Source organism: Magnolia sinica, chromosome 12 (assembly GCF_029962835.1).
Source record: "Magnolia sinica isolate HGM2019 chromosome 12, MsV1, whole genome shotgun sequence".
In the NCBI taxonomy this organism is placed as follows: Eukaryota; Viridiplantae; Streptophyta; class Magnoliopsida; order Magnoliales; family Magnoliaceae; genus Magnolia; species Magnolia sinica.
This window is the reverse complement of record NC_080584.1, coordinates 28,320,812-28,342,753: the sequence shown is the minus strand read 5'-3', so window position 1 is coordinate 28,342,753 and position 21,942 is coordinate 28,320,812. Positions and strand designations below refer to the sequence as shown.

The 21,942-nt window shown below is 39.6% G+C and overlaps 1 protein-coding gene across 2 annotated transcripts in view; it reads left to right on the top strand.

Moving 5' to 3' along the window:
* Positions 1 to 15,132: 15,132 nt before the first annotated feature.
* The window catches only part of LOC131221162 (peptide-N(4)-(N-acetyl-beta-glucosaminyl)asparagine amidase), a 69,730-nt gene continuing 62,920 nt past the window's right edge, over positions 15,133 to 21,942 (top strand). The window contains exons 1-3 of one of the 2 annotated variants that reach the window (XM_058216326.1): positions 15,133 to 15,389; positions 15,455 to 15,508; positions 15,606 to 15,791. In XM_058216326.1, coding sequence (XP_058072309.1) covers positions 15,312 to 15,389; positions 15,455 to 15,508; positions 15,606 to 15,791 — 318 coding nt within the window. In that variant the 5' untranslated portion in view covers positions 15,133 to 15,311. The remainder of the gene's footprint in view (positions 15,390 to 15,454; positions 15,509 to 15,605; positions 15,792 to 21,942) is intronic. The other variant, XM_058216325.1, reaches the window with a different exon arrangement.

The window sequence follows — 21,942 nt, the reverse complement described above, 5'->3', positions numbered from 1 at the left end:
TAACTCATCTACATGTTGAAAACTTTGGAAAAGCTTCCATTCTCCTTCTTTAAGTACTACCTTTCCATCACTTCTCCTTTCTTTTCATTGTTTTATGTGCATTGCATGCTCACATCTTTTACATTGAGGACAATGTCAATTTTAGGTTGGGGGTATGGATTAGGTAAACTAATCAATATTTTCTTTAGTCTTTAAGCAAAAATTGTTGAAAATTTTCAATTTTTCAAGTAAAAGAACTATTTGGAAAATAAAAGTTTGCGTAATTAAGAATGCCTTGAGTATGATGATAAGATAGAGATTGAATTTTGAATTGTTGGAGTTTGATCAACTGAGTAGACTATCACTTAAGTTAACTCATCTAATTAATTAAGAGAAAGTTTGAATATCATGTTGACCTAAATCATAAGACACATTCAATTTATTTTCGGTGAATTGTGCTAGAATTTCTTATTGATAATATGTAAATCATCGATAGATGTTGAGAATTAAGTCTGAAGAATTTTATCCACCTTAAAAAGATTAAAAGAACTAGTTAAAAAATAGAGAGATTGACAAAAAGGTTATATATGATGAAAAGACTGGAAAAGAATGAAAAGAATAAAAAGTCTCAAAAGAATAAAGATGAAAAGACTGAAAAGAATAAATAAATAAAAGTGACCGTCGATATAAAATCAAAAACTAAAAAAAGAAGAAAAATGGAATAAGTTCAAAATCAACACTTGATTATTCAATCAATCTTGAGGTGATGAGCATGGCTAATATTATGAAATGATAGTACTCTTATGAAAAGTAAATTGGAATTTACTACGCACATTGGAAAAAACTTGATATATGAACTTATGCTCTTAAGTGATTGATAAAGAATCTATTTGATTGATTGCTCATATGATTCAACTCTAGTTTTTCAAATTTTCACTCTCACTTCTTTGGATTATACTCATTCATACTTGATTGCACGATAGATTATGTTTCTTAAAATGATTTGAACAGTGAGAATTCAGGATTTCTTCACGCATGTTTTGCTTAGGACTAGAAAATGGTGGTTGGGGTTGTGTTGAGTGTCAAATATTGCATATTTTCCCTATTTATATCTTGGTTTTATGAACATGATAATGCTTAATGAGTATATTTTATACATGTTTGTATTGCAAGGTAAATCTGAGAGTTTCGATCGAAAAAAATGTTGAAAGCACGGATTTGATGCTTAAGAATCACCATGGCAAGGGATGGATCTTAAGAGACTAAGATTGAAGATTTCAAGACCCTAAGATTCAAGAAAATCAAGTGGAGAAGGAAGGAAGTCGAAAGTGTGAAGTGCAAAAATTCACAGAATCTGAACTTCACTGTCTATATCATCGACCATTGGTCGATGACATCGAAGAATTACATGAAAATCAAGTTGGTTGCCGGATAAATTGGATATAATTCTCGATGACATCGATACCCTGTTCGATTGTTCGAAGATCTGATGATGACATTGAAGGCAGTTCGATGATATCAAGATTTTACGGATTTTTAGAGCAACTCACTGGAACACTCTTGACACATTCTCAATTAATTGAACACCCTTCGATGACATCGAAGGTATGTTCAATGACATGAAAAGTTACGCAGTGCGAAAGGCATTACGCAGTGCGAAAAGGCACAACTTCCAGATTCAAGTTATGTTTGATGCATCAAAGGTTGTTCGATGACATCGAACGCGTTACGCGGAGTGTGTAAATTTAAGGCTATTTCCAAAGACAGCCTATCAAAGGCTATACATATGGGTGCTTTGAGGAGTTATAAACATGAATTATGTTTTAAGAAATAGAGTCAAAGGGTGGAGTAGCCTCCCAAGAGTTTTTCTTCCTTCTTTATTTATTTTTAATGTTTTATTTAAGGGTTTTAGTTCCAATCATGTCTATGGTTGGCTAGACCTCTTAGCAAAGGCTAAGAGGTGAAGCTTGTAGTGTGTTAGGATGATTTTCTTGCTTTAATTCTTATTTTTCTTGAACTTCATTAATTTCTAGTTTGATTTTAAGGAATATTTTTAGTTTTCTATGATTTATTGTGACTCAAATCACAATAGATGTTGTGATAACTTTGAATATCTTCTTTTCCTGTTTCAAGATTGTGAGATTGGTAAATCCTGTTGTTCACCATCATCTCCTAGGCATGGTAGGATGATGGAATCCCTTCCAATCATCATAATACTCCTTCATGTGTGGTTAAGTCAACGAAGAGTTCAGAGTTAGTTTAATTGCTTCATCTTCCAATTGGATAGGATTAGACTCCAATTCCAATTGTGTTTCTTGAATCAAGTAAGGAAGCATCCTGATAGCTATAAGTGGATTTTCGAGGTGATAGTTCCCTTTTGATTATTAATACTTTATTAATAATTGCTCTTAACTATTCTAGATTTATATTGTAACGACCTTGGAATTTTTGTGCTAATCTTTCCTTAAGTAGTTGTTTTTGGGGTAATTAGCGCTATACTCGATTGCTTGTGAAATATGCATCAATCACTTTAAATTGTATCTGCATGGCTCTAAACTTGTAGATTAGTTAGCGCTACGTTACTCTGAAATCTGGGATCCATCGCTAAATCCAGTTGTTCTGGGAAATTTTTGGAAGATCTGGATCGGACCTGGACCGCGCGTCGAAAGTCCGATGGCGATGATCTTAGGCTGTTGCAGTCACCGAGTTGGGCTTGACTATCACCTCGAAAATCAAGTCCATGTGACGTTCTGGGTCGATTTGATTGAGCTCGGAGTGAAGAGTGTGAGAACGGTTGGAATTTATTTAGCTTTTATGAAATCTGAGTCGTGTCGCTTGCGCGACGATTTTAAGTTATCTGACCGTTGGATTCTGACCCAATTTCACCCTCTGATCAGGATAGATGGCCCAGGCATATCCTAGTGCTTGTGGACCTGATCGAGATTCCGTGACCGTTGAATTGAGTGTGGTCCGCCATGGCTGATCGGAGCGATCCGTATGAAAACTCAGCTTGACCTAGATCCATGGTCAAGGAGCTTAAGTCCGACCTTTCGTGGTTATAGGTCCACCAGAAGTGCTTCGTTGGATCGAGTAAGGCATGCTTTGGTTATAACTTAAGTATACCTTGTCCCTAGGGTTATTTTCATCAAGAATAGGCCTATTTATAGTCCTTAAACCCTAGCCCTCTTTTCCATACGATTTTTCTCTAACCCTAGCTTGGAAAGAGAGTGGAAAAGAGAGAGGAAGTGAGAGAGATAAGTTGGTGAATCATCTTGGTTTCTTCCTTGTTCTTCTTCATCTTTGAACCTTCACTTTGAATCGTTCTTCTGACGGTTCTGAGTTCTTTTGGGGTAAGTTAACCTAACCCTAACCTGTGTTAAAGCTTAGATTAGTCTTGGTGTTGTTGTATCTCATTTCTATCCTTATTTTAGGGTATTCTATCGCCGTTGACGAAGACAACTCGTCTAAATCAGTTCGGTGGTTCTTTCCTTGCTTAAGGTGCGGACTTTAAGTGTATAGGTTATGGTTTTCAAGGCTTTCAATCCCAGTTAGTGATTTATTCTTGTTATGGATGAGATTTCACATGCCAAATGTTGTGTTTACATTGTTTTCCTGATATGCATGTGTTATATTGAGATTTGTGTATTCTATGTGTATTTATAAAGTACCGTATACGTATAAAATATGCACTTATGTTTGCCATGATTATTTGTCATGTATGTATGCTAGATGCATGTATGATAACTCCTTGGTAAAAGGAATTGTCTAAATGCATGTATTTCAACATACGTCATGTATGTTGTTCCATGTATGCTAAGTGTTTGTAGAAATGCATGAATGATCTAAAGTGTAACTTATTGCACTTATTGTGGGCATTGAGAAGTGATTCTCAATACTCCTATTGATGCGCATGATTTCCTTTATGCAGTTACATTCCAAGTTATTTAAGTTCAAGCATTACCTATGCTTACATTTATGTTAAGTTAATATTCTTCAGATGCGTATGTACCATGATTGGAGTTGTTGTTCCATTATTGTTTTACATTCCATATGAATATCTGTAGTAGTGTAAGATGTTTGGGACTATGCTTTAGTCCAGGAAATCGGTAATTGACCCTATGTTCGTAGTTGAGACTGCTTTCGCCACGTAAGACGTATTAGACGAACCCGAGCCGTATTAGAGTTGTCAGCAGTGGTTTGGCCACGCGGAGTGTTTGCACACTCTCTGTCGTTCAATTCAACGTGCGCTCGTGCAAGTCGAGTTCGTCAAGTAACCCGATTGTCCGATCTATGTTCACCATGTATTAGACGCTACTGTTTGAATCTAGGGTACCGAACTCACCAGTGAAATCCTATTAACTATGGTACTTGATCCGCTAAGACTCATGAGCCAGGCATGGTGGTATGGGACACCGTGGTCGAGCTGTCGGCCTACGCTGGGGTGACGAGCCTCCCCGTAGTGACCAGTGAGCAATCAAACTCGTGAGCCGATTATGGTGGTATGGGACACTATATTCGTGCTGTCGGCCTACATTGATTGGTGACGAGCCCTTTGTAGTGACCTCGAGCATACCTAGAACCGCAAGGAGGTGACGAGCCGACTTGTGGTAGTAAAGGCATGAAAGGCGTGCATTGATTGGTGAAGAGCCCTTTGCTACGACATCAAACATATGATCGTATGAGATGTCTAGGATTGACGACCCTAGTATAGATTACTGTTTGGATGGTGATATGAGGAAGGTATCTTAGCTTCCCAATCCTGCTGTGTGAAATGGACTAATAACAACTTGGTAATCATATCCATGCACCGCATTTGCATGTGCTTTGTAGATGTGGCGCACTTTGAGGCAATGTCATGCGTAACGTAAGATGAAGACCCTGAGGGTGTACACGTGAGGGCACGCATCATATTGTATTCATCCTTGCATTAACAAGAGTACTTAGGATTTATTTAATTGTCCTGCTTTATCATTACTGTTTGATTGAACTGATAACATGTTAACCAGTGCCTTATTGTTCCACTGAGTTGATCACTCACTCCCACGTTTTTGGGGCGGTGTTAAACACCCACCAGACTCTGTCTTAGGCTCTGGTGTTGCAGATGTGGATGCGACTTCTGAGGCAGAGTGGGAGCTGGATGATGACGAGGCTGCCTTCTCCTATATGCAGCTTTCAGACGGGTTCTAGCGAGCCTTGGTCTGATGCGCGGGATTATGGAATTATTTTGAAAACTTAAATGCTGTAATTTGATACTTACAATTTTGTTAAATAACACTTTCATATGATCTGGCTTGTATATGTAATTCAGGGGTTTACACTTGTACACATAGTTTACTATAAGTCTTCCGCTTGCTTTATTCACTTATCCCTGAATCATATCTGTGTTTTGGCTTAATCTATCTCATGTTTTATGCACTAATACAGTCAACATACATCCATCATTAAATATGTTGCATAAGTGATGTTTTGGAACTCGGGAGCTGAGTTATGCTCGACCCCCGAATTTCAGGGCGTTACATAGATTTAGATCTTATTCTAGTTCTACTTCTAATTAGTTTCAGAATACGTACAAGTTTAGTCCCTGTGGATTCGATCTCGATCTCACCGAGTTATTACTACATCAAGAACCTACACTTGAGTTGTGAACAGTTGTTTTTCTGAGAAATGTTTGAAATTTGAAGTTTTAAAGATTAGTTTTTCACATGTTTTGCTCGAGACTAGTAAAATGCTAGTTGAGGAGTGTGTTAAGTATGAAATATTGTATATTCCCCCTTATTATGCATTAGTTTTATAAGCATATATGAGCTTAATTAATCTAATTACATATGTTTTCCTATGCGAGGTGATTTGGAAAGCTAAGATGAAAAGGACGATTAAAGTGAAGATTTAATGCTCAAAGCATAACAAAAAGAAGAGTTAGAGACTTGTAGGTGATTAATGAAGATTTTAATTGCTAAAGATCTAAGAAACTAAGTGCAAAGGGGAGAGAGAGAGAGAGAGAGAGAGAGAGGGAGAGAGGGAGAGAGAGAGAAGACCGGTTGAATCACAAAGTACAATAACATAAAAAATAGATTGTTCGATCCCACCTAAGGGTGGTTTGGTCCAACCAAAAGTGCATTAAATAATCCAGCAAGAAACTATGATTGTTATAGATAATTCAGCTTAATATTCGATCCGACTGAAGCCAAGTTCAGTGTTATCAAAGAGATGTTCGGTGCGACTAAAGGAAGACAGAGACTTCAGATACAAATTGAAGAAATTCGGCTACAACTGAATGACTAATTCTGTGCTACGGAAGAGATGTTCGGTGTGACCAAAGCGTACAGTTGGTGCGGCTGAAGCGAAATAAAGTGCATGAATTTGGAGTTGATTCCAAGTCGGTGTGAAGTTTTCCTATATAAAGGAATAATTTTAGCTTTCTTAGAGACAAATTAGGGTAGAAGGGATAAAGTAATGAGTTGTGGAGCTTCTACAGAGTCCTTCTCCAATTATTTGGTTCTATTCAGATTTTTATGTTTTTGAGTTTTAGTTCAATCATGTCTATGATTGGCTATTCTCGTAGCTTTGGCTAAGAGGTGAAGCTTGTAGTTATTCTTAATGTTTTAATTTATTATTAATATATATGTTGAACAATTCATTGATATTTGGTTTGAATGACGATTTATTTATAGTTTACTTTGATCTATTCTCGACTTCGGGCACATTGGATGCTTAAGAACACTAAAGAGTAATTTCTTATCTATTTTTCAAGGGATTGATCTGTAAAATCCATTGATCTATCATAGACTCTAGGCACAATAAATGCTTTAAATTTTCTACAATCAATACTTTAACGCATAGTGTGAGAACCAATTCAATTTAAGTTCAAATATGTTTTGATATATGAATGATGAATTAACCGCTCTATTATCCAGCTGGATAGGATATGACTTTGATTCCAATTGCGTAATCCAATTGAATAAAGTAGATTAAACATTAAGATTTGACTATAAGTGGATCCTTAGCACTCTAATATTTTATCTTTGATAATTTTCTTCACAATTATTACTTAATTTAAATTCCATTAGTTAGTATAGTTCTAGTTTTGGTTCTAAAGTGTTATAGGAATCGCATAATCATAAGTCTATGTGGGTACAACCTCGGTCTTATTGAGTTATTACTACATCGCAGCCCAACACAGGGTTTGTTCGATCATTTCAAGGTTGATTTTTTGTCGCGGCCAAATCAACCTTTGCGGATTAATGGTGGCCATGTTGATTTCCATATTGGTTGGAAATGGATTAGCATCGATCGATATTGCTTCTTTTTTTTTTTCGAAAAACTTTAGCAATCTTTGGTCAATATTATCTTGAATAACATTATTGAAAACAATACATTTGTTAGTGGAATGTGACTGAATTATGTGCCATTTGTAATAATTAGTTTTCTTTAATTCTCCCATAGTCGATATCTTATGGTTAACATGAACTTTAATAAAATTCCTGACCAAAATGATATCGAAGATCTCATTGACCCAAGTAATATCAATGGTGCACGTTCGTTGCACTTTCTAATTGGGCAGTGCAGTCACATTTGTCTTAACTAATGTCGAGCAAACAAATGGTTGTTTAACCACTACTTCAGTCACGACAACGTCATAATTATGATCATAATAATATGTTCCTGCTGATCAATTCTTTTATCATATTGACTCTTGAAGCAGAGCTTCATACCGAGATACCTTCTTAATTAGATCATAAAGATCTGTGAATTCTGTCATGATAAACTTCTTTTGAAGTTTAAATTGTAGGTCATCTTGGGCTAACTGGACAAATTCTACCTCAGTATTCACTACCTTACACTGACTTTTCACTCTTTTAAACCGAGATATATAATTTTCAACTGATTCTCGTGGTAGTTATCAAAATCAATGCAAATCAGCCATAGAAATTTTCTTGTCTTTATAAAAGAACCGGGCATAAACCTTTTCCTCTATCTCCTGCCAAGTTTGTATGAATTTGGTAGCATATTAAAGTACCAAGTAAAGGCTACCCCAGTAAGTGAATGACCAAATAATTACAATTTGTAGTAATCGTTATTAGCCAACTCTCTACATTGTATAGTAGAATAACTAATGTGTCATATGATCGATTGACTTGTATCACTTATAGACAGTGTAAAATCAGGTCAATAATTCATCAACAATGGATATTGTCGGTCAATCCAATTAGGATAAAATTTATGATGAATTAGAGTAACGGTTTGGCCAAGAACCTGGCCTGTTACTTCCTGGACTAGTTGTATAATTTAATTCTGGTCCTAATATTGTTATGTAGCCACTGGAGGTGGTTCCGGATCAAGCTGGTACTGTTCTTCATTATAAGTTTGATTTTTGGGCAAAGGTTGCCCCCAAGTATCCCTTTATTTCTAACTTTAAGGACTAAGTTCCTATTCTCATGTTCAGGATGCCTAAAATCCATAGGTGGAAGTCAAATTCGCAGGTTCTATGTTGGAATAGGGATGAGAATAGGTGGTGTGTTTCGATATTGAGGGATAACCTATGACACTAGCTGTACCGCGCGTATTAGGGCAAGATTCCCAACAGAACTAGTATCGACCTGTTGTTGAGGTGCAACTAGTGCTCTCTCGTCAAACCTAGCCCCCAACCAATTCATGCTTTTAGTATGGCTAAACATCTACCTATTAAAGGCTTCTATTTGAACTCAAGATTGCTCAGCCTGAACCCGTGACATTTTCCACAACAAGCTGAATTACCATTTAAACATTGACTGTTCCAGTTGACATAATTTCAAGAGGTTCAACTTGAGATGGCAAATTTCTATTTAGATTCGGCAATGTAGGCAGCAAAACAGGCGGTAGATTCACTTACTTGGGTACCTATGGCACCTTCACCTCTTCCTCTTAAGTAGGAGGTTCGTTAGTTGTGGTAATGCTAGTAGCTGCTGTCACGCCCCAAACTCGGAAACCGGGCTCACAAAATTCTCGATCGCCGAATCCGGCGCTGACAGCCTCCGTAGAACCCCATTCTCGACTCCCAGCGCCCATTCGCCAAGTTCCGATCCTGGGATGCTACAAGGAGGATTTTGTACATCAGTTTGATTCGTAATAAGCATAACCAAAGGCATAACCCACAAACAACAACCAAAAACTCCATCACATTTCCACTATAATCAAAAACTTTATAAGTACAATGAGCATAAGGGAAATACAATGATGATAGATAAAAAAAAAGAGCTCCAAAAGGTCAGCCACGCATCCAAGCCTCAGCGCTGCTGCGATCCAACGTCACCTGCACGCAACGTTCGTGCATAAGCTTATAGAAAGCTTAGAGGGTGGTGAAAGTGTATGCTCAAGATGATAATGTAGTTATGCAGTATCAGAGTAATGCGGAACATGCTGATGAATGCTAAGAATCTCATTAGCTGTACCAAGGCCATGCGGTGCAAAGAATGATGTCGGCCATACCAAGGCCATGCAATGCGAAATGCAAGTCAAGCATACAAATCCTCATCTAAATCCACATGTCAATACGGCTCAAATCTGGAATATCACCGGGGTCTAGTACACTCCAAGCCAGGTTGCCGCCCCATCGCGCGCAATAAGGTGAGTGGAAAAGACTTCACTATCCGCCTGCCAATATCGGGCTCGGCTCGTCAATAGCGGACCCATTCCTCGAGCTGGTCAGACTCAGCCTAGCATTGCCCCCTAGGGGGGGGGGGGTAAGGCCGCACCCCCTTCCAACCGACCACGACATGGTGGAAAGCGCAACCGTCTGGTAATCGGCACTCGGCGCTCATGCACCCACTCAGTCTAGACGTTGGAGCAACCTCTTGGTACCATAAGGGTTTAGGGACTTTCACCTAGGGATATCTATAGCACCCCATATAGAACAAGATTTCCGGTGTCCCATCTGGCCAACCACGATACGTCTGTGGAGGCTACGGCCCTGATGTAGCTAGGGCGTATAGTAACCATATCACATAATGCGAATGCATGAATCACACTAACCAGTCATACAACAATCCTGCGCGTATCATGCGCTCATGTAGGGCAACACCCCCTGTACGGGAGTCCCTAAACAATCTGTCCAAAGACATATGCTATGATCAGTCATTTCTCATATCAAACATACATATGATGCATATGATCATGAATCATGGAATTAAACATGCTATATAGGATGGGTGACGTGCATAACGAAGGTGGGCCTAGACGGCCTACACATAACACGCACGAGCCTAACAATGGGCCCTAGGAAAAGTCATAATGCAGACATTTAACCACACTATACTTGCAATGTGGACGTCAAACCACCATTGCTCCCAAGGCATAGCCCTGACGTAAACATCATTACATAAATCATGTTGGGATTGTACATTGCAATGGACCTTAGGCACGTCCCATTAGGCCTTAAATACGTCAAATGGGCCATATCATATGGGCCTTGTATTCTTCAAGTGGGCCACATCATTGGGCCGCGCCAATGGGCCTTATGTGCATTGCAATGGACTATAAACTGTGGGCTTTAGAACGTATCAAATGGGCCTAATCTTATGGGCCTTCCATGTGTCAAATGGGCCTCGACAGTTGGGTCCCATATATGCATCAAATGGGCCTACTCACATGGGCCTTATATATATCAAATGGGCCTCGCCAGTTGGGCCCCATACGTGCATCAAATGGGCCTCAACCCATTAGCCACATTACATCTTAATGGGCCTCGACCCATGGGCCTCTAATACATTAAATGGGCCTTGACCCATGGGCTCTATATATACATCAAAGTGGGCCTCAACCATGGGCCACAAGTACTGAGGTGGGCCTCCCACCATCAATAAATTATATATAATATAATATATATATACATATATATATTTATATATGTAACATATAATATTATATATAATATAATATTATATATATACATATAACATATAATATTATATATAATATAATATTATATATAAATATATATACACACACCAGCACACACACGCACCCACACATACACCCACCCACACACGCACGCACACTCACCACAGTGGGCTCCACCGTCCAGGCGGACGGTGGAGATAAAACACTTACATCACCGTGGGCTTCATGTGGGGCCCACCATATTGTTTCTATGCCATCCAACCCGCTGATAAGGTCCCATGGGCCTAGATGAAGTGTGAAAACAAATTTCACCCTGATCCAAAACTTCTGTGGACCCCAAAAAGATTTCAAAGGTAGAGGTCTAATCCCACTGTTTCTTACGGTGTGGGCCACCTGAGTCTTGGATCTGGCTGATTTTTGGGGTGGGCCCACTTCAGGGGGTGGCCCACCCTATGAACGGTTTAGATGGTGTACAAACATCAAGGTGGGGCCCACAGCCACGGCCGTGGGTGGTTGGACGCACGTCCGTCCGCCCGGACGCTGGCGCAGGCAGCGCTGCCTGCTGCCGTCTGACACAGCAGCATGATTTTTGGGTGTTTTTCCATGGTTTTCGCAGGTGGGGTCCATATCCAGATAATCCGCCCCGTCCAATGGCCCTCCATGGCCCCCGACAAACAAAACAAGCCCAATATTGGGCCTGTTTCGGTGGATAAAAACAATATGGGACATTTCAATGGTAAACTCACTGTTTGCCATGTTATGGCCCGCCTGAAAATCTGATCGGTCCCATCTTTGGGCTCAACGTCTAAAAGTGGCTTGAGACAGGAATGGATGGTGTGGATTTAATACATACATCAAGGTGGGGCCTACATAAGTGGACCACCCCAAACCTAGCTAATATTTGCATTTCCCATGTAACGTCCAGCGTCCCTGGACGCTGGACTCTGCAAATACACTAGAGGTGGGCCTTGCTTATGTGGGCCACCTCATGGAGGATGGTGTGTATACTACACACAAAGTGGGCCCCACTCGTAGGTGAGTTGGATGGAATACATACCCTATGGTGGGGTCCATTCAAGTGGGCCACACAACCTCTTCATCATACAACAAAATAAAATAAAATAAAATAAAATAAAAATAAAATAAAAAGGGAGAGAGATAGAGAGTGAAACCGCGTGATGGAGAGACCCCCGGCACTATGGGCCCTCCCTTGCATTAAATCATACATCAAGTGGGTCCCATTACACGTGGGGTCCATGGAATTGAAATCCAACGGTGGAAATCCTTTCTCCACTAAAATGGATGGTCTAGATGACCCTAAGCATACAAAGAAATAAACATGAATGGCCCCATCATGGAATGATCATGATGATCCAAATGGGCCATCGGCCACATCTTAGGGTCTAAAGTGAGATCCAACCATTGATCGGTTGGTCTCACTTGGCCCATCTTAAGAATGTGAAAATCTACCCTATCAAGGCACCCACCACTTGATCTTCTTGCTCCCTTGGCTTCCTTAGCTCCTTGTGCTTCTCTTTGATGGAGGAAGATGGGAAATAGATGGTTGAGATGAGAGATGAAGGGGTGGGAAAGGGAGCCTCACAAATGCCATTTTCTCACCATAGGGGACTCATACGTATGGGACTTGCTATGGGAGAGTTTGAAATGAGAGAGAGACTTGTAAGGGAGAGAGAGAGAGAGAGAGAGAGAGAGAGAGATGGGTGATGGAGTGATGGGGGATGGTTTGGGTTGAAAAAATTGTAAAAGGGGTATGGTTGATGTTGAAAATGGGAAAAAGAAGAGTGGTGAGGTGGAAAGAGGGTAGACTTTTGAAAAAGGTGGAAATGGGTTGTTGTACTTAAGGTATGGGATGCTTTAATGGTTGATTGATGGGACTAATTGTAGAGATTCCCTCGAAATCCACAACGCGCGGTGTTTCTTCGGAATAAACGCTGATCGGCATCTTCTTGCCTGGGTATCGGTTCGGTGCGCAAGTCACGGCGTTGGAACCGCGGCGACGACGCGGTCGCTATGATATAACTTTCGGATCAAGCCGACGTCGGTGCGCGGGACCTGGCTTAGGATCGTGAGCAAACACCGAATACGGTGCGAAGGTTGCCGAAATTTGACCGGAAGGACCGCGGAAGCTAACGGAACAGTACGGATTAGGACACGGGTCTTACAGCTGCAGAAGCATTACAACCACCTCTCTAACTTATGATTTCTTAGAATTACTACACCGATAAGTATTCTTGCAATCAAATTCTCGCTGAAAATGTCAAAATTGTTTATTTTTTGCACAAATCGATACAAAAAATGGAATTTTCTAACAACCAATTAGTTATTTCTAATATCCCATTGGGTGTGCCGAATGTTCTAGTTTGTTTTATGTCAATTGAGTATGTGTGTGGGCGTGCCAGGATTGATAAAGTGACTTGATTCAAACAGAATTAGCTTTTGACCCCAAGCGCTGAAATAAGCAGATACATCCGATGTGAATGTATATCACCGGATCTGAGAAGATCGGTCGCTTACTCAGCTACTCATAGAATTTTGTAATGATTAGGCAATTGTCGAAAGGTGGGATTCCTCCTCCAAAGATGGGTTGTGCTTTGCCTTTTATAAGAAATGACTTTTTAGAATACCAAGGCAATTTAACAATAGGAAAAACTCACAATCAGTCATTGGGAGTGACTGCAAGAATACATCTCTTGAAAGAACTGCTTGATATTGGATAAGGAAGTCCAATGTATTAGCATAGACTTGGATTACAACTAAGAACTAAGAATTACCGCTACTCCTAAGATAACTGAGATAAAGATAAATTTCGCTTGGTTGTTGTTTTTATTTATTTTTTTGTTATCTTTTTATTCTCCCATTTATAGATTTCTACTGCATATCTTATTATTTTAGATATTTCTATCAATACTCCAGTGGTTACGGTAGTCGAGGAGTCCTCTAGATCCTTCTTCTTCTCGACTGTTCTTTTTCTCTCAACCAAACTTTTCTTTTCTAGGTCGCTACTCGTTTATCGGCCACACATCGACCGCATTGCTTTTGTCGGTAGTCCAATGATGTGTAGTACTAATCCTCTGGCAGCTAGGATTCCATAAAAAGTGCTTAAGTAGCATGAAGATATTTTCATTCTCCTCCTACTTTTCGTGCAATGCCACATGCTGCTCTCTTATTGGCTGTAATGGGGATTGTCAGAAATATAGTACAATGCTCTGCAGGGAAAGTAACGCACGAAACCCTACCTTATCGTATGGTTTAGATTGTTGATCAAATATAACTTACCTAGTTTGGGTGGTCGAAACCATCCAACCACTAATAAGGTTCGTTTGAATGCCTGTAAAATGTTTAAGCATGAATTTGTTTAGAGGTAATCAGATTACAGGGGCCGTTTGGATGTGTATATCTGTCTGTAATCAAATTGCAAGCTGTAATCTGATTATAGCTTTTAGCTGTAATTTGAAACATGAGAAATTCTCATTTTTTAGATTACAGGTAAAGGGATTTCAGGCAACAACTATAATTTTTGAAAAAATTTAAAGCAGGAAGAGTTATGGATCATCAACAGCTAGAATGATTCAAAACGAAAGAAGAATCTAGAGAAGAAGAAAAAGAAGACAAACCTTTCCATCTCTCTCCGTCACTGTTACTAGGATTGAAACTTCTCATATATTGAGAAGTTGTCAGCTAGAATGATTCAAAACGAAAGAAGAATCTAGAGAAGAAGAAAAAGAAGACAAACCTTTCCATCTCTCTCCGTCACTGTTACTAGGATTGAAACTTCTCATATATTGAGAAGTTGTCAAACCAAGTGCTGTGTTTGAATTATTGGGCTCATTTTTGTGACCCACCAAATAATTTTTTTACTTTGAAAATCAGCCACATTTTTCATTGATTTGGACTTATCCTAATTATCTATCTTAGATAATTTTTTTTAATATTTTCTTTAATTATTTTTAAAAGATTTACCACTCTAAGCTCCGATGTGAGTCAATTGCTACATATCGGCTATAAATAGATTTCAAGTTAATCAAGCGTATACAACTATTTTGCTGTAATTAGATTACAATTTAAAGCCAAGCAGAACCACATGTGAACACTTTACACCTTTCATCAGATTACTTGTTATGAGATTACAACTTAATGACTTTACCTTTAACGTGGGCTGTAGTTAGGTGGGCTAGACTAATTGAACGTTCTAGATTGATAGATCAAACTAATCGCATGTCGCTGTGCAACAAGGAGCACTACAAATTATGGTGCTCGCCAGTGCACTGATCATTCCTCAAAGAAAACAAAGAAAAGTAAAAGAGAAGGAAGACGAGGCTGCGATTGCATAGAATCCGAGAAACCCGCGACAGCAAGACATTCCTCCCTCCTAGAAGAGCAAAATCCCCGGCCCAACCGGAAAAAAAAAACCCGTCGCTTGAAAACCACCCAAGAAGATGGTAGCTCGCAAGTTCCTCGTTCACCACAATCAGTCTCTCTTCCATGTCGACTACGACACCGAAGACGGCCTCGACGTGCGTCTCTCTTTCTCTCTCACACACAAATTTCTATAATCTTCTCAAATTTTCGCTTCTCGCAGGTACTCAAATTCCAGCTCTTTTCTCTCACTTTAATCCCTCCCGACGAACAAAAGGTCTCTCTCCTTCTCTCCCTCTCCCTCTCCCTCTCCCTCTGCCTCTCCCTCACCTTGAATTTCGTATGCTTATCTAGTAACCATTTACTGCTGAAAGATCTTTGGAGAGAAGAATGTCCTCATTAGCACGGATTCTGAGCTCGATTCAGTTGCTGAGAAACTCCGTTTGGTATCCATCGGCCATGACGGCCAAGAAGTAGAAGAAGAAGAAGCAGCGGCTGCTAGTTCATCTGATGCTGCTGACTTACTGAAATCCGATGAAGAATTGGCTCGGACCTTGCAGGTAAGACATCTTATTTTTCGAAATTGATTTTCCAGGGCTGTGTTTGGACATGTCGTGGGGGTTGGATATTTATATTTACGATCTTACAAACTATTTCCCAGTTATTATGGTATTTACATCCTGGTACAATTTTCCAAAAAAGGTTTTCATAATTAATTTAAGTAATTTTCATTAATCTACCTACTGTTTGATTTCTCTTAAGGGCCCGTTTGGATTCATGGAAAGCATAGGAAAGGAAATAGTGTTTCGTGGAAAACCCTACAGGAAACTATAGGAAAGGAAATATTGTTTTGCTTGTATGTTTCTTAGCAAGATTTTCCTAGATCCTGGAGGATCTAATTTCAAATTTGTGGAAGGGCAAAACATTTTTTTTTTTCTCTACTTGACAGGGTTTGGGCGAGTGGCCAACACCGTGGATTTTCTCCCTCAGGAGTGGGTTCGACACCCCTCCCTAGCATCATCCAATGCACATGGTTGCGGGTGATTGCGTGCATCCGCGGGGAATAGTCTTGCCTCAAAATGGAGCCAAGACACCTTACGTTGTCAAGATTAGCACATTTGGCACATGTGGGTTGAGATTGGATGTACATGATGGAAGATTGGATGTACTGTGCACATTTCGGTAGGCCCACACAACATGTGCATGTATCAACTATCATGTTCTGCTACGTAAAATGTGTTTTCAGGTGTAAAGACTTTACCTGTAAAGTTTTTACAACTTGTAAACAATTTATAGACAAATATTAACATCCCAACAACTACCTGTAAAGTGTTTACTTGTAAACCGACTAGGGATTTTATAGGCATCCAAATGACCCCTTAGATTGGTCGAGATACGATGATTGTTTATGAGATTTGGTGCAACCAAATGCGTCCTTAGCGAAGACCACTGTCATAGTTCAGTCTGTTTCCTGATGCTAAGTACCTAAAATGGAGCTTCCCTGTTTTCTGGGGCCCGTGGTTGGGTTATTCAAGCCATTGGTCTGATGGTCCCCATTGTGGATCGGCTACAATAAAAAAATCTCCTGAATTTAAAGATCCTAGCCACCCGTTATTTGGTCTTTTTTTTTCCATCGGATGTCTTGTTGGCATGGATTATGAAACCATGGGTTCCATGTGTACAAATTCCTTGCACGGTAGGGAACTTCCCGATTCAGTTAGCAATATAGAACTCGACCTCTCATTTTCTAGTTCATAGTGTCTCTTCTACAATATGCATGGCATGACATACATGCACGTCAATCCATATTGTCCGGATCATAGATGATGGAGCATAACCCGAAGTCTGTGCTGATTGAATGTGGCTAACTATGAAACAGGTCCGTCAAATGGATGGTACGGTGTCAGAATTCAATGGCGAATTCAGCTGGTTACGATCATTTAGTCAGTGTGAAATGAATGCTATGCTCCATAGTCTATGCTCAAAGAACCAAGGATTTGTAGGGCCACAATTAACATACATGTATACTAAGTGTACATTGGATGGGACACTCCAACTCAATACTTTATTCAGTCCATGTGGGCCCCACTTATCTTGTGGGAGCTTTTGTTGGGTTATGATGGTTTCCTTTTTTTGGTTTGTTTTTAGTTGAGAGGTTATAATGTTGTTAGAGTTAGTATTTATTAGTTGAGGGTTGGTTGTGATTAGCATACTTATCACCAAGTTAGTTATTATGCTTGAGAGATTGTACAATGCTTCTTGGAATTTTGAAATGAAAATTGCTTCTCTTCTCTTAGAGAGAGAGAGAGAGAGAGAGAGAGAGAGAGAGAGAGAGAGAGATTCTTGTTGAGATTGAGTTCGATCGATGCTCAAGACGCTTGTGGATCTCGATCTTTGAGGTTTTCGATGGTCCATGCTAGAGCCGCTCACTGTATTCAGATTCCTCCCCATGTGACGCCGCACCGTGGATTCAGCTCTCCTCCTCATGCATCAAGTGGTGTTAGTGCTATGTTCGCTTGTGGGCTTTTCAATGGATAACTAAATCTCATCGAGATTGGCATAGAGAGAGCACCACAAATTTTGTCCACAAGTCTCGATGAATTGCCATATCTGCTTCTTGCTTGTTGGAAGAGTCATTTGAACTGTCATAACGTTTTCTTGCTCGTTCATAGTATCATCATCCCTCCTCGTTTTTGTTTACTTTCCCTTGCAAATCGTTACCACACCATTCCTATTTTGACTGTTCTCTACCTAACCACAACTGTATGAAGACACCTATAACAACCATGATGAACTCCTACCATCTGTTTCCTCTCAATTTCCATTTAATAGCCTTATGCAATGATCCGATTGAATCACACCTATCTCAAAACCCCAAATGAAATATGTCCCACAAAAAATCTCACTCAACACAATCTATCATGCCAAGCTTATCGATAATACATTTCTTTCGTGTCCGGAGTTCTAGGCCATGGAAGATACAAACTTGAAGTAAAAGACAAGGAGATCGAGTCCCTACGACGGCAAATTAAGGCATTGATGTGACCCACATTGTGCTCCAAAAAATACAATGGCAAGTAGAGTGTATCACCCAACTCACCGCGTATCTTAGCGATCAAAGAAATGGTGGGGTTGGCCATGATTCCAACAGCCCCTGTCATTGTCTATTGATTGTTGTGTATAAACAAGCGGAAGATCTCTACGTATAAACAAGATACAGTTTGCATTTCTATACACAATTTCATTATACCCCAGGTGTTTAATCACTTCCATTAACCAGAAGGCGGATGAAAGATTCATGTGGTATGGAAGTGATAACTCAAGAATTTGGAGAATTCTCCTTGAGTTTTTCTGTCTTGCTTCAACCCAATGTTGGGTTTAAATAACTACTCTACAAGTCTATACAAGGAAGCCTATTTAGAGCTTCTATATACATAGTATATTACAAGATAACCCATGACAACTCATATACACAATATTCTCACACCCCGACTTAAACTGATGTAGGATAATGAACCAACATCAGTTTACCACGGAGAAACCTATGACGGGATGAGGTCATAGTTTTGGTAAATAAATCAGGAAGTTGTAGCTCTGATGTCACATGAGGAAGAGAAATGATTCCAGCTGTGTATTTTTCTCTCACAAAGTGCCAGTCAACTTCAATTTGTTTAGCGCTCTCGTGAAATACTGGATTGGAAGCCAACTGAATAGTATTGAGGTTGTCAGCATATAATGGAATCGGCAAAGACAAATGAATCCCAAGATCTGTTAACAATCCTTGGAACTAAGTAATTTCACTACATGCCTCTGCTATTGCACGATATTCGGCTTCTGTGCTGGATTTAGATACCGTGGTTTGCTTCTTACACTTCCAACTAACCAATGATTGTCCCAAGAAAACACAATGGCTAGTAGTGGAACGCCGTAAAATAGGAAAACCTGCCCATTCTGTGTCAGAGTAAGCAGATAATTGTATATCATACGATGATGGAAAGAGAAGCGCCTGATTGAGGGTACCTTGAAGGTATCGAATAATGCGATAAATTGCCGTCATATGCAATGTGCAAGGTGCTTCAACAAACTGGCTGACAACATGAACTGCATATAAGATATTAGGATGAGACATAGTGAGATAGACTAAGCTCCCCACCAGCTGTATATAGGATGTAACATTTGAGAGAAGGTCTCCATCATCTTTCCTATACTTGATATTTAATTCCAGAGGAGTCTCATGGGTCTTGTTATCTGTAAGGTTTGGTTACTTGATCAAATCACAGGTGTACTTCCGTTAATAACCCCATATCCTTCATATGAAATGAGGAATGAAGTAATGATTTGAGATCGGCAATTCCTTGAACGTCACTGCCTGTGATGAGAATATCATCAGCATAGACCAATAAAGCAACAAGACCTGAATCAGACTTGAGAATAAACAGTGATGAGTTATATTGGCTTTGAGAATAGCTCACTGTGGTTAACACTCCATGAAATTTGTCAAACCATGCTCTTGGTGCTAGTTTGAGCCCATATAAAGCTTTAGATAGCTTGCAAACTAAGCATGGATCCTTGTACTTATAACTGGGAGGTTGCTTCAAGTAAACTTTTTCTTTGAGATTTCCATGGAGGAAAGCATCCTCGACAACGAGTTGACTGAGTTGCCAACCTTTAGAAGAACTTATAGCGATCAAGGAACGGACTATTTTCAATTTTCCCACTGGAGTGAATGTCTTATCATAATCAACTCCATGCTCGTTTATAGCCCTAGGCCACTAGCCGAGCTTTCTATCGATCTAAGCTCCCATTAGATTTTAATTTCACAGTATATACCCATTTGCTGCCTATCACTTGCTTCCTCTCAGGTAATGTAACCAGTGTCCAAGTAGTATTCTCCTCGAGTGCCTGAATTACATCATCCATGGACTTTACTCATCACGGTTGTGTATATGCCTGAGAATAAAAGTGGGGACAACCAAAGAATTTAATATAGAAAACAAGGCATGATGAAAGACAAAAAGATTTAATCGACAGGAAGGAACAAACGGACAACTAGAACGACGTAATTGGATCTCAATGGAATGCGGGATAGTTACCTGCGCTATAGGAGAAGAGGACACCCGATTGGAAGCAGGAGCAGCTGTGGGAGAGGACCCAAGAAAGATAGGCTTCATACGATATTGGTAGACCTGCAAAGGAGGAGAGGAAGAAGGAAACATATAATGATTTTCTTTAAAAGAGGACATTAGAAATGGAAGATGGAACAACGGTAACTGATGGAGATGCATGCACAACTTTATATTATAGTAAATATTCAAAGAATGTGACATGTGTAGACACACGAACATGATGAGCATATGGATCATAACAACGATATCCTTTTTGATGTCCCCCATATCCAAGAAATACACATTTAGCTGCCCTAGGGCTAAGTTTATCCTGTTCTCGTTCTGGAAGATGAACAAAAACAATGCATCCAAACACTCTTAACCGGCTATAATCTAGATCTTTATCATGACGGAAGAACGTGGGAGTTTTTCGGTTGGCCAAAACACTGGAAGGTAATTGATTGATCAGATACATAACTGTTGATTTTGCTTCAGCCCAAAGAAATTTTGGGACACGTGCACATTCCATCATGGTGGTTACAACCTCAATAATGTGCCGATTCTTGCGTTCTGCTACTCCATTATGCTCCGGTTTGTGAGGACACGTTCGCTGATGTATAGTACCATTCGAACTTAGAAAAGTCTCAAACTCAGAAGAGATGTACTCTCCCTCAGAGTCAGATCGTAAAACTTTAATTTTCTTTGCAAATCGGATCTCCACATATGATGAAAAATGTGTGTAACATGAGAATGCTTCAGACTTGTGCTTCATGAAATAAATCCAAGTGTGCCTTGAAAAGTCATCCACAAAGATGATGTAATACAACGAACCACCAGGAGCTATGATGGGAGATGGACCCCAAACATCAGTATGAACGAGATCAAACAGATTCTGAGTACGAGAGTTACTCAATGAAAATGGCAATGCAGTAGATTTACACACTTTGCAACTAACACAGTTTATATCAATGGAAATGAGACTAATATTTATTTTATCATTCAAAAGACCAGATCTAAATAAGAAAAACATGTTTTTAGAATTTGGATGCCCTAAACGGCTATGCCAAAGTTTTCAGCATTTATTAGCAAAAGAAATATCATGAGAAGATGGAAGAAAAAAACAACGCGATGAGACAACTCATGGATTGAACTCCAAAGTGAACAACCGTCCTCTCTTATGGCCCTTCTCAATCAGCTTCCTTGTTTCCAAATCCTGTATGAAGCAACTAGACCGAGAAAACAAAACAAAATAGTTATTTTTCACTAGTTGAGCAACCAAAATCAAGTTGGCAGATAATTTAGGAACATAAAACACTTTGCGAAGGAAGAAATTGTGAGATGATGAAGGTAAGACTTTCAAGGACTCAATATGAGAGATAGATAAATGGTTTCCATCCACTGTGTAGATGGAACCTACTCCTCTATATGGTACACAATCAGTCAGACAAGAAAGGTCACCAACCATATGATTAGATGCCCCTGAGTCAATATATCAAAGATTTCTAGGATCAATATTGTCTATCGAACCTGAAGAACCCATCGCTTAGAGGATTTGCTGAATTTGTTCGGGAGAAAGTAGATTAGGCTGCATCGATAGGGCCATAGA